The following is a 14498-nucleotide window of genomic DNA, read 5'->3' on the forward strand; positions in this document are numbered from 1 at the left end:
TGAAGAAGGTATACATTTCATAAATTCTAATTTTACTGAGGCTCAAAGAGGTTCAGAAGTTTACAGAGGTCATGGGAGTGGCAAACCAGTGGGGAGTTCGAAGACCTTATCTTCACAGCACATACCCTGAACCTCTTTGGCACATTATGTCCACCCTAAGGGCATTTCTCACAGTTAATTGTTTAGAGGAAGTAATCGCTATCATTATTTTTGCTATTTAATAGCTAATGGTTGAATACTTTGGGATGCATTGGATCGACCTTCTCATGGTGCATCCCGTGAGTACCCATTCATTGGGGAAACTGACGATCCTTCCTAGCCAACTGAATCCACATGGATCCCAGTCACTTTCAAAGCCAGCAACAAGCAGCTCCTGACAGCTTTCAACCTGACGCTGTTGACTGGATATGGAAGAAGGGCAAACGCTAGAAGAAGAAAGGTTGAGTACTGATCCTGCATATAAACATCTATGTAATCAGTACAAATTTTAGATCATTATTAAAAGACCCAAAGAATTATTTGAATTAAAATTTGTGTCTCTCATGAAAGTTAAGAAAAAAAAGTTTTGAGGGTTTCCTTTAAGAAGTTTCTATAGGGCTATCATGTTTCTGTAAAAAGACTTTCATGCCTGAGGCTTCAAGGCCCCATGTTCAATACTTTGTACCACTATAAGCCAGAGTTGAGCAGTGTTCTGGTCTCTTTCTGTCTGTATCTCTCTCGTAACTAAACTTAATTAATTAATTAATTAAAAAAAGAAGTTTCCATAACTAGATCAAATGAACCAAACTGTATGGCGGAGGTTCCAAGGGCCAGGGACCTGCAGTTGTACATTAGACTCATGTTGAGGCTGAAGCCCTGCTACAGATGTGACTTAGAAAGAAAGAGTAGGCAGGATCAGGAAAAAAAAAATGGGCAAAAATATAGATAGGTAGGTAGGTAGACAGACAATTGTACAAATAATTATACAAATATACAGATCATAGTTAATACCCATATCTGTGATCTTGGGAGAATTAGTGCAATTTCTAATACAAGTTCTTTTTGGTTTCCAACTTCTGTCTATGAGTGAGATCATCCCATATTCTTCCTTCTCTTTCTGGCTGACCTCACTTAACATGCAGTGAGTTTCCAATGGAGGGAATGGGGACACAGAACTCTGGTGGTTAAGAATGGTGTGGAATTGTACTCCTGTTATCTTGTAATTTTGTAAACTAGTGAAAAAAAAAGTTTAGATACAAAAGCAAAGAAAAACAAAACAAAACAAAAAAAATTATAGAACAATGCTCAACTCTGGCTTATGGTGGTTCTGGGAATTGAACCTAGAACCTCTGGTGTCTCAAGCATGAGAAGCCTTTTGGCTTTCTCCCCACTGACACTTTTTTGAAGATCTGTCAATGAACGGGCAAGATTCTATTTCACCTTTATATGGCTTGACTACTTTTGCAGGCATCAGATAGAGAAGATTTTTCCAGAACCGTGAGTTATAAGACAGAGATTTGTCAGCCTTCCACTTCAGAACTCTGTGAGATTTCAAAAGCTCCAGTGATTGGGGCAAGAATGTGAAGTCACTAACAGATGTAAATTTAATTAAGATTACTTTGATTTTTCTTTCCACCAATGCTTCATGGAGTCCACTTTCAAGTTCATACCTGACTTCACTAGACATATAATTTTTACTTAGAAGAATGATTAGTCTTCGGCTTTTCTCTATCAGTGAATGGATTTCATCAACAACAGCTGAAAATGCAAGATGTGGGACAATAATTAAAGGGAACTGAAAGGGCGCTCACAAGATTAAAATGTTTCATGTAGGGGAAGAGCAAATATGGTATGATCTCACTTATAGGTGGGGACTAAGAAATAAAAGAAAAGAAGAACACAAGGTGAAACCTGGACTGACTGGTGTCATGCAACAAAGTAAAGGACTCGAAGGGTGGTGGGGAGGTTGGGGAGGGGAAGTATGGCCAGTATTCAATGAATGATGGTGGATAAAGACTTGGGTGGGTGGTGTACAGACACCTATCACAAGGGAGATGTAAGATTGCACCCATGTGCCGACAAATGTCCTGTAAACAATTATTTCTTCAATAAAATGAAGAAGGTATTGCTATCACCCTCTCCCCCCCCTTTTTTTTTTTGGCTTCCAGGACTATCTCTGGGGCTTGGTGCCTACACTATGAATTTGTTGCTCCTGGTGGCCACTTTTCCATTTTGTTGTTGTTATTGTTGTATAGGACAGAGAGAAATTGAAAGAGGAGGGGAAGATAGAGGGGGGAGAGAAAGATAGACATCTGCAGACCTGTTCCACCACTTGTGAGGCTAGCACCTTGCAGGTGTAGAGCCAGGGGCTCAAACTGGGACCCTTGTGCTGGTCCCTGGGCTTCAAACTATGTGCGCTTAAGCTGGAGCACCACTGCCCGGTCCTCCATCACTCCCATTTTTGTAGATTAAGTGTGGTTAATAATTTCAACAGAGAAGCAGAATGTATGTTTTCTATTTTTTCTCCTCCCCCCCTTATTTGATAGGACAGAGAGAAATTGAGAGGGGAGTGGAAACTAAGAAGGAGAGAGACAGAAAGACACCTCCAGTACTTTTTGCATGACTCCTGCAACATTCCCCCTGAAGGTGAGGAGCCGAGGATCAAACCTGAGTCCTTGCTCATGAAAATGTGTGTGCTCAGGTAGGTACGGCACTGCTTAGTTGCTCATGTTTTCTATTTTTAACTTGTAATGTTGTCCCTTTAGAGTTTCCCCCTTTTTAATAATACTTATTTTCTGCTGTATCTTCAATACCAGCTCAGAATTTGACACAGAGATGGCACTCAGCCAATACTGGAGAAATGTACTAATGGTGTGAACAAGGAAAATATTTGTGTTGGATAAGCATCCAGAATTATTGGACAGCAGATTTCAAATGTTTACTCTGGGAAACTTGAAAAACCTTGGAAATATTATTAATTGTTTTTATTGTTTCTAACTATAGTTTTTTTTTTTTTTGCCTCCAGGGTTATTGCTGGGGCTCGGTGCCTGCACCACGAATCCACTGCACCTGGAGGCCATTTTTTTCTTTTTGTTACCCTGGTTGTTTTTTTTTTCATTTTTGTGGTTATTATTCTAACTATAGTCTTTAATATATGCATTATGACTACTCACATGCTAAAATATTGAATTTTACCACTGAATTCTAACTTAATCACCCATTCCTTTTATTTATCCTTTCTCAACTCTATTTTCTCCTTAGTGTCAATTCAATAAAAAAGCTTACATAGTCCAAAAAGATCACTTACAAATGAGGAACTGGCTTAACAACAAAATACTATCAGAAGAGGCAGATAACTGGAAAGAACGTCTTCATCAATGCCTAATGATGATGTAAGTTCTGCATCTAGTTCTGCAAAGGGAATGCCCACTTCCTTTCCCCAGAGGTGGAACTGAGGAGAGAGAACTGGGAGACAGAATGAAGAGACCTGGATATAAGGAGGATTTTATCAGAAGCAGTGTAACTCACCTTGATTTCTCACAGTGTATTCTAATGTTTGAGCTGTCTATTTTTCATTTAAAGAATTTTGCTCACTTTTTTTTTTAAAGGAAATAAATGAGTTTTTGTTTAGGTAGCTCCACTGATTTTTTTCAAAAAATATTTATTTATTTATTTTTCCGCTTTTGTTGCCCTTGTTGTTTTTCATTGTTGTAGTTATTATTATTGTAGTTATTGATGTCATTGTTGTTAGAGAAGACAGAGAGAAATGGAGTAAAGAGGGAAAGACAGAGAGGGGGAGAGAAAGACAGACACCTGCAGATCTGCCTCACTGCCTGTGAAGCGACTCCTCTGCAGGTGGGGAGCAGAGGGCTTGAACCAGGATCCTAACATCAGTCCTTGAGCTTTGCCCCACCTGCACTTAATCCATTGCGCTATGGCCTGACTTCCTCCCACCCCCCACTTTTTTTTTAAAGGAAATATCTTCACTAGTCTTTTTATCTGGAATTTCCTTTCTTACCTCTTCCAGGCATAACGTCCCTTTCAAATATGCACAACTTGTACCCAAAATGTTTTTCCAAGACCCTGGGCAAGATCTCCACAGCAAAGGTATGCTCTTCTCCATTTTCAGGTCGACATTCTTTTAGGTATGATACAAAAGCATCATACGTTTTTCCATCTAGGAGGTAAGATATTCTTTTAATTAGTGTGTAAATGAAATTTATTTAAGTAGGAATCTGAGCCTCATCAGGACTAAGGGGGATATAGTCACTGAACAAAAAGTTAATTTTAACATCTTCATATTAGCCCAAACTCATCAAACTGTATGTATTAAACATTTACAGTTATTTGTAGTAAAGTTATTAAGGATAATGAAAAAATTTATGATAGGAAAACACTAACAATAAAGCCAGAATATTTAGAATAGCTAATTCCTAAATTTCCTCAGTAGTCTTTGATCCTATGATTATTTTGTGCATTATTCTCATCTCCAATGTCTTAGTCAAAAACAAGAAATAAATTAACTTGTCATTAAAGATAAGCAAAATATAGCACCTCAAATTTCATATGTTAATCAAGTAGCCAATTAACAAATGGACTTTTAAATCAAATACATTAAGACTCTTACTGCCTAACACTGTAGAGGAACAGAGAACCATACCAACTATATATCAGAAAACTCAAATGTTTTAAAGACAAGAGAAAGTCAAAGAGATCAAATACACGTTCACTCCAATATGGGAAAGAAAAATCTCAGTTTAGGCTTCTCTACTTATATCACATAATTTACCACTTACTCCAACAGCTACCCTCAAAACAACTCTATGTAAATAAAATAGAAAGTTGAGCAGTTACACTGGAGAGTGAATAAAAACAATAGAAGAGATGAAGCAATGTGTTATATTTATTTTTTAAATGTTTTATTTACTTATTTATTTTAGTGAAAGAGAAAGTTATGGGGTTGGGGGAGAGACAAGAGCACTACTCAGCTCTGGTTTATGGTGGTGCAGGGGCTTGAACCTGGGACCTCAGAGCTTTGGACAGGAAAGTCTTTAACATAACCATTATGTTATCTCCACAGCTTATATGATAATATGCTATCCTCTCTAAAAAAACATATTATGGAAATAGAAATATATAGATGGAAATAAAAAAACTTCTGACTTATTTAAAGGCTTTTATTGATTGAACACTAGAAAATTTGAATAGCAATATATATTTTGAGTCAATGTTTCAAGCATGAAGATTTCAGTGTTCTTGGGCTAACTTTTTCATTCATTCAGAACACAAAGCAGAGTGAGAGAGCTAGAGAGGAAGAAGCACGACAGCACTAGGCCTTCCCCTGTTGCTGTGCTGCTCCTGCATAGTGCTGAGACTCAAACCTGACTCATGGCACAGCGAGGCACATACCCTACCCAGTGAACTTTCTCATGGCCTTTTAAAGTCCTTTATAAGGAAGTATTTGGATGGTTGATGGACAATTCATAACAAATGTGCTAAATAAATAACAAATAACATTCTGTTCACTGGCTAAGACATTCCTATACATTCTCTCACGCTTTCATCCAATCTGTTTGGGAAGACGGCAGACAAATGCAACAGACTGAAAAAGTTTACATGTAGCACATTAGCAGACAGAAGACAGTGGGACAATGAACAAAACAAACAAAATAAAAAAATACCCCCCCCCCCAGCTAAACAAAATAAGCTGGCTAGTGAATAAGGGGGTGATCTCAGTGGACCTGAGTTCTGAAGTAAGACAATTTGGAGTTGGGTCTTAAATAGCCCAGTTGATACTTGGGACTGGCAGAGAATGGAGAGGAAGTAGTAAGGGAGTCATTTATCCATATCCTGCAGTGACTGGTTGGATTTATGCCTGGGCATGCTATTGTGATTATTAGCTAGATACTACTGGACCCTTTTTAAATATCCAGTAAGACAAAGTCATTTCAGGTCCATATTGTTTGTGATGTCACATCATTTATGCTCAACAGTCTAGCCCAATATCCTCGACAGCTTTCTGGTTCACACCAATCTGGGTGAGTAGTTGGAGTCAGAACATACAGTTGATTTAAAGAAATTGTTTTATAGAATGACATGCACATGAAAGACAGGATATTTTGGTAAAAAATGCAGAATTAACATGATATCATAGGTAGAAAAAGATGACAAAATAGAGTCAGTTCTTAGTCTAGTCAGTGAAGGAATAACTTGGATAATTTTAACAGATACTAATAGATTGCTATGAAATACAGTTACTTACTAGTATGATAAGAGCTAATATAGTCATTTTGTCAGTGATGAAAACAGGTTCCAGGATATAAGAAATATTTTTCTTCTAATCAGAATGTAATAAAATGAGTTTATTCTACAGGCTATAAGACAACTTCTTATACATGAAAAATTATTTTTTAAAAGACTATTATTTATTTATTCCCTTTTGTTGCCCCTGCTGTTTTATTGTTGTAGTTAGTATTGTTGTTGTTGATGTCGTCATTGGTGGATAGGACAGAGAGAAATCAAGAGAGGAGAGGAAGATAGAGAGTGGGAGAGAAAGATAGACACCTGCAGACCTGCTTCACCACCTGTGAAGCGACTCCCCTGCAGGTGGGGAGGGGGGGGGCCTGGAACTGGGATCCTTTCGCTCATCCTTGAGCTTTGTGCCACATGCACTTGACCCACTGTGCTACCTCCCGATTCGCAGGATTCTATTTTTAAATTAGAATTTTTAGGTAGCACATTATTAAAATTACAATTTAGGAAAAATATTTCTACTCTATGTTACAGACAATAGGTTAACTGCCCTAAAATATGTATAACTCCTTGAAACAAACAAAAGGAAGACCACCCAATAAAAACTGGGCAGCAGGATGGGGGAGATAGCATAATGATGATGCAAGTTAGTCTCTTATGCCTGAGGCTCTGCATCCCAGCTTCAATCTCCCACTCCAACATAAGCCAGAGATGAGCAGAGCACTGGTACAAAACAAACACAACAACAACATGCTCCCTAAGAACCACTGGGTCAGAGACTCACTCAAGCAGGAAATTCAAATGTTCCTGGAAACTAATGAAAATGAAGACACAACCTATCAAAATATTTGGGACACAGCTAAAGCAGTGCCGAGAGGGAAACTTATAGCCATACAATCACATATTAAACACCAAGAAGAAGCTCAAATGAACGACCTTATTGCACACCTCAAGGACTTAGAGGAAGAGGAACAAAGGAACTCTAAAGCAACCAGAAGGACAGAAATCACTAAAGTTAGAGCAGAAATAAACAACATCGAAAATAAAAGAACCGTACAAAAGATCAATGAAGCCAAATGTTGGTTCTTTGAAAGATTAAACAAAATTGACTAGCCAGACTCACCAAACAAAAAAGAGAGAAGACTCAAATTAATAGAATTGTAAACGATGCAGGAGATATCACAACTGACACCACAGAAATCCAGAGAATCCTGCGAAACTTCTATAAAGAACTATATGCCACCAAGCTAGAGAATCTGGAAGAAATGGAACAATTCCTAGAAACCTATGCACTTCCAAAACTGAACCAAGAAGAACTACAAAATCTAAATGCACCAATCACAGACAAAGAAATTGAAACCGTTGGGGGTCGGGCAGTGGCGCAGTGGGTTAAGCGCATGTGGCGCAAAGCGCAGGGACCGGTGTAAGGATCCCGGTTCAAGCCCCCGGCTCCCCACCTGCAGGGGAGTCGCTTCACAGGTGGTGAAGCAGGTCTGCAGGTGTCTATCTTTCTCTCCCCTTCTCTGTCTTCCCCTCCTCTCTCCATTTCTCTCTGTCCTATTCAACAACGAATTGTGTCAACAAGGGCAATAATAATAACCACAACGAAGCTACAACAAGGGCAACAAAAGGGGGGAAAATGGCCTCCAGGAGCGGTGGATTCATGGTGCAGGCACCGAGCCCAGCAATAACCCTGGAGGAAGGAAAAAAAAAAAAAGAAATTGAAACCGTTATTAAGAATCTCCCCAACAACAAAAGTCCTGGACCAGATGGCTTCACAAATGAATTCTACAAAACTTTCAGGAAACAGTTAATACCCATACTTCTTAAGCTATTCCATAAGATTGAAGAAACAGGAATACTCCCTTCCACCTTTTATGAAGCCAACATCACTCTGATACCAAAAGCTGATAGGGACAGAACAAAAAAGGAATACTACAGACCAATATCTCTGATGAATATAGATGCCAAAATATTAAACAAGATCTTGGCCAACTGGATACAGCAACACATCAAAAAGATTGTTCATCATGACCAAGTGGGATTCATCCCAGGAATGCAAGGCTGATTCAACATCCGTAAGTGTTGTTAAAATTCAGAGGCTCTAGCCGGCCGGGCTAGCTTCACGGGCGGGTAACAGAGACGACCAGAGACATACGGCTGGGCAGGGAAGCTGTATTTATTTATTCAGGAACAACGATTCATAAACTAAACCAAACTAATCACCAAACAGAACTCTGCTGTCTCTTTGCGGCGGCGCAAGCACTCTCTTTTACTCTGCAACTCTGGAACTCTGAAACCCTCTCTCGGAGTTCCTTGGGGCGGGGCCAAGTGGGCCCGTGAAATTAGCAGGACTGGTCCAATTCTCTTGGTGGGGGAGAACTAGAACAACCCAATGTAAAGCATACAACAATTCCCCCTTTTCTTTTTAACTAAATGACTACAGTATCAAGGGTGTGGGGTGAACAGAAACCTATATCGTACAGGCATTTTTAAAAAAACATGGAGAAACATGCAAGCAAGTAACAAGAACCAGTGTGCTGCCAAAGGAAGGCCTGAGGGGGCCATTTTTGCCTCTGTGGGGAAAACTTTATCATCTTAAAAAAAACGTTTCTTGCCTCTGGGGGGCTACTTGCCTCGACGGGCATTTGCATGGGGGCAGGGAACGGCCTAGAGTCCCAAAGGCAGCTGGCTGCAATTTACTTACTATGAAACAAAACTTGCTATTAGCATATTTCTAATAGCGAAGGAATTTGAGACTTTTACATATCAACAACGTCTTTTTAACCTTTTGTTACACCCATTCAAGATGGAGTCAGGAAAGGAAACCTCAGGCATGAGAATAATTAGCATAGCCATTGTGCGATCTACCATTTCTAATAGAGAAGGTAATGGAGAGTTTTACATATCAACAAGTCTATTTAACCTTTTGTTTAGACCAACTTAGTTAAAATATATTGATTGTTAACCAATTTTTACCTCAGACTTTAAATGTAAGTTAATTTTATCTTTATGAGAATTACGTTGAAAACTTTTTTCATTTAACTTTGTCTAGTAAGAATTTAGCCTTAAAGTTATTGTTTAACAAACTTTAAACATACACATAAACATGGTCATTAATACACAAAGAGAGAAACCTTTGTTACGAAGACATGTCATTTTAAACATGAATTTAGATATGTACTGTCTTAATTTTGGGGAGGAGGTTCACCATCCAGAGGTGGCTTCCCGCGCAGCTTCACTTCTAGGAATTGCAGGTTGAGATCTCTGCACAAATATCTGCGTACTCCAGCTTGTCTGTCTTCAGACTGGACCGGCGGCTGGAGATCTCGTGTGCCCAGTTTCGGCAGGGAGCCTGGGGGTCCGGGAGGTCCGGGATCATTCCAGAATTCATAGCAAGAGGGCAGGCGGGCCAGCCTTGTAGAAGGCGTGGGCCTAGGTGCCCAAGGGTGGCGGCCATGATAGGCTGTCGCGGCCCTGCCCCATAGCCCTGTCATGTCTGCTGCCCTGCTCGCAGTGGCCGAGCAGCGTGGAGGGATCACACGTCCAGTGCCCTGCGCCACGCAGTGGAGAGCCGGCTCCTGTGGGCTGGCCTGCGTGCTGGCACTGGGCTCCTGCGTGGTGGCATTGGGCTCCAGCGTGTTGTCATTGGGCTCCTGCATGCTGGCATCGGGCTCCTGTGTGGTGGCATTGGGCTCCTGCATGCTGGCATTGGGCTCCTGCGTGTTGGCATCGGGCTCCTGTGTGGTGGCGTCGGGCTCCAGCATGTTGGCATTGGGCTCCTGCGTGCTGGCATCAGGCTCCTGTGTGGTGGCATCGGGCTCCTGTGTGCTGGTGTCGGCCTCCTGCGGGCTGCGGGCGCAGTGCGCGGGGTTGTCTGGGCGCAGCCGGCTGGCTGGCTGTTTAACCAGGTGGAAACAGCAGCTCCGCACCTTGCCTCCCGCCCACTGGCTATTCCCGCTGGCTGTTCTGAGTTTGCCCGAGCGAGTGGAAACCACAGAGTGGTCCAGAGATAAATGTTCCAGAAACAGCAAAACAGTCTCGTGAAGAAAGAGCAGAGGCCTTTGGAGATCTCTTCACAAGCAGAAGAGAAGGCCATAGTGCATAGGTAGCCAAATTGTCTTTACTTATCTGAGAGATGCGCAGGTCAGGTCCACATGGGCGCCATTTGTTGTTAAAATTCGGAGGTTCCAGCTGGGCGGGCTAGCTTCATGGGCGGATAACAGAGACGCAGAGACAACGACTGGGCAGGGAAGCTGTATTTCTTTATTCAGGAACGATTCATAAACTAAACCAAACTAATCACCAAACAGAACTCTGCTGTCTCTTTGCGGCGGCACAAGCACTCTCCCTTACTCTGCCCCTCTGGAACTCTCAAACTCTGAAACCCTCTCTCGGGGTTCCTTGGGGCGGGGCCAAGCGGGCCCACGAAATTAGCAGGACTGATCCAATTCTCTTGGCGGGGGAGAACTAGAACAACCCAATGTAAAGCATACAACACGTAAGTCAATCAATGTCATTCACCACATCAATAAAAGCAAAGCCAAAAACCACATGATTATCTCAATAGATGCAGAGAAAGCCTTTGACAAAATCCAACACCCATTCATGCTCAAAACGCTACAAAAAATGGGAATAGATGGGAAATTCCTCAAGATAGTGGAGTCTATATATAGCAAACCTACAGCCAACATCATACTCAATGGACAGAAGCTGAAAGCATTCCCCCTCAGATCGGGGACTAGACAGGCTGTCCACTGTCACCGTTACTCTTCAACATAGTATTGGAAGTTCTTGCCATAGCAATCAGGCAAGAAAAAGAAATCAAAGGAATACAGATTGGAAGGGAAGAAGTCAAGCTCTCGCTATTTGCAGATGATATGATAGTATACATAGAAAGACTAAAGAATCCAGCAGAAAATTACTGGAAGTTATTAGGCAATATAGCAAGGTATCAGGCTACAAAATCAATGTACAAAAATCAGTGGCATTTCTATATGCAAACACTAAATCTGAAGAAGACATCCAGAAGTCACTCCCATTTACTGTTTCAGCAAAATCAATCAAATACCTAGGAATAAAGTTGACCAAAGAAGTGAAAGACTTGTATGCTGAAAACTATGAGTCGCTACTCAAGGAAATAGAAACTGATACCAAGAAATGGAAAGATATCCCATGCTCATGGATTGGAAGAATAAATATCATCAAAATGAATATTCTCCCCAGAGCCATATACAAATTTAATGCAATACCCATCAAAGTTCCACCAAGCTTCTTTAAGAGAATAGAACAAATACTACAATCATTTATCTGAAACCTGAAAACACCTAGAATTGCCAAAACCATCTTGAGGAAAAGAAACAGAAATGGAGGCATCACACTCCCAGACCTTAAACTATATTATAAAGCCATCATCATCAAAACAGCATGGTACTGGAACAAAAATAGGCACACAGACCAGTGGAACAGAATTGAAAGCCCAGAAGTAAATCACAACACCTATGGGCTTCTAATCTTTGATAAGGGGGCCCAAAGGATTAAATGGAAGAAGGAGGCTCTCTTCAATAAATGGTGCTGGGAAAACTGGGTTGAAACATGCAGAAGAATGAAATTGAACCACTTTATCTCACCAGAAACAAAAATCAACTCCAAATGGATCAAAGACCTAGATGTCAGACCAGAAACAATCAAATACTTAGAGGAAAACATTGGTAAAACAGTTTCCCACCTACACCTCAAGGACATCTTTGATGAATCAAACCCAATTTCAAGGAAGACTAAAGCAGAAACAAACCAATGGGACTACATCAAATTTAAAAGCTTCTGCACATCCAAAGAAACTATCGCACAAACAAACAGAGAGACCCCTCACAGAATGGGAGAAAATCTTCACATGCCAGACATCAGACAAGAAACTAATCACCAAAATATATAAAGAGCTCAGCAAACTTAGCACCAAAAAAGCAAATGACCCCATCCAAAAATGGGCAGAGGATATGAACAAAACATTCACCTCAGAGGAGATCCAAAAGGCTAACAAACATATGAAAAACTGCTCTAGGTCACTGATTGTCAGAGAAATGCAAATTAAGACAACACTAAGATACCACCTCACTCCTGTAAGAATGGCATACATCAAAAAGGACAGCAGCAACAAATGCTGGAGAGGATGTGGGGACAGAGGAACCCTTTTACATTGCTGGTGGGAATGTAAATTGGTCCAGCCTCTGTGGAGAGCAGTCTGGAAAACTCTCAGAAGGCTAGACCTTGACCTTCCATATGATCCAGTAATTCCTCTCCTGTGGTTATACCCCAAGGACTCCATAACATCCAACCAAAAAGAGGTGTGTACTCCTATGTTCACAGCAGCACAATTCATAATAGCTAAAACCTGGAAGTAACCCAGATGCCCCACAACAGATGAGTGGCTGAGAAAGCTGTGGTATATATACACAATGGAATACTATGCAGCTATCAAAAACAATGAACCCACCTTCTCTGACCCATCTTGGACAGAGCTAGAAGGCATTATGTTAAGTGAACTAAGTCAGAAAGATAAAGATGAGTATGGGATGATCCCACTCATCAACAGAAGTTGATTAAAAAGATCTGAAAGGGAAACTAAAAGCAGGACCTGATCAAATTGTAAGTAGGGCACCAAAGTTAAAACCCAGTGGTGAGGGGTAGACATGCATCTTCCTGGGCCAGTGGGGGGTGGGAGTGGGTGGGAGGGATGGGTCACAGTCCTTTGGTGGTGAGAATGGTGTTTATGTACACTCCTAGCAAAATGTAGACATATAAATCAGTACTTAATTAATATGAGAGGGGAAAAATCAATTGTATGTCTCAACGTTTCTCAAAACACAAACTGAATCCTTTTAATATATAGGATGTGTATTTGATATGCGGACTCTCTCAAAAGCCTAGACCAAGTAGATTAGAAACATCCAATAGCACAGCTATATACAAGATACTGGATACTGTACAGCAAACCATAACAAAAGGACTTTTCAAAGTTAACCCAATTAACAAATAATGTGATGATAACATTAACTATCGATTGTCTTTTGGAACCCTAAGACAGCAGGAACCTCACATCTCCACTATAGAGCCCCTACTTCCCCCAGTCCTGGAACCCTTGGATAGGGCCCACTTTCCCGTATGCATCTCCCAATCCAAACCAAATAATATTGCATCCGCCAATCACAACCTAACCAATGCAACGATTGCCACCTCAACATGCTTCACCTCAGACTGTGTCCAGAGACTTCACATGTGGAATGACAACCCTTCAGCTTCATTACTCGGGTGAGACCTTTCCTTTTATAGTTCACTCTAATTTCATCTCAGGTAGTTCACTTTCTAACAAAGTCCCATAACCTAGATATACACCAGTTTCTGTGAGAGAGAGCTTATGTGCACACGTATCCATAAACTACTGCAAAATATATACCTGAAAGCAGTACTACACTGGAGTTTGCAGTGAGTACCTCCCTAACACTTCCTCTCCACTATTCCAAGCTTGGGATCCATGATTGCTCAACAAATTGTTTGGCTTCGTATGTTAACTCTCTTTTCAATCACCAGGTTCCAGATGCCACCAGGATGCTGGCCAGGCTTCCCTGGATTGAAGACCCCACCAATGTGTCCTGGAACTCAGCTTCCCCAGAGACACACCTTACTAGGGAAAGAGAGAGGCAGACTGGGAGTATGGACCGACCAGTCAACGCCCATGTTCAGGGGGGAAGCAATTACAGAAGCCAGACCTTCTACCTTCTGCAACCCTCAACGACCCTGGGTCCATGTTCCCAAAGGGCTAGAGAATGAGAAAGCTATCATGGGAGGGGGTGGGTTATGGGGATTGGGTGGTGGGAATTGTGTGGAGTTGTACCCCTCCTACCTTATGTTTTTGTTCATTAATCCTTTCTTAAATAAAAAAATTAAAAAAATAAAAAACCAAACCAAAACAAAACAAAACCAAACACAACAACAACCCCACAAATACATACTAATAAGAAAAATGAGCAACAGATACTTTGAGAAAGGGTATATAGATGATTCTTTAAAAAAATTTTATTTATTTATTCCCTTTTGTTTCCCTTGTTGTTTTACTGTTGTAGTTATTATTGTTGTTATTTATGTCATTGTTGTTGGATAAGACAGAGAGAAATGGAGAGAGGAGGGGAAGACAGAGAGGGGGAGAGAAAGATAAGACACCTGCAGATCTGCTTCACCGCTGTGAAGCGACTCCCCTGCAGGTGGTGGGG

At 41.0% G+C, this 14498-nt stretch overlaps 1 protein-coding gene across 3 annotated transcripts in view; it reads right to left on the minus strand.

Moving 5' to 3' along the window:
• Positions 1-666: 666 nt before the first annotated feature.
• The window catches only part of IL18R1 (interleukin 18 receptor 1), a 68111-nt gene continuing 54279 nt past the window's right edge, over positions 667-14498 (minus strand). For all 3 annotated transcript variants that reach the window (XM_060187390.1, XM_060187389.1, XM_060187391.1), the window contains 2 exons: positions 3998-4156; positions 667-1737 (listed from right to left, as the gene is read on the minus strand). In XM_060187390.1, the coding sequence (XP_060043373.1) occupies positions 1337-1737; positions 3998-4156 (560 nt within the window). In that variant the 3' untranslated portion in view covers positions 667-1336. The remainder of the gene's footprint in view (positions 1738-3997; positions 4157-14498) is intronic.

Source organism: Erinaceus europaeus, chromosome 3 (genome assembly GCF_950295315.1).
Source record: "Erinaceus europaeus chromosome 3, mEriEur2.1, whole genome shotgun sequence".
NCBI lineage: Eukaryota > Metazoa > Chordata > Mammalia > Eulipotyphla > Erinaceidae > Erinaceus > Erinaceus europaeus.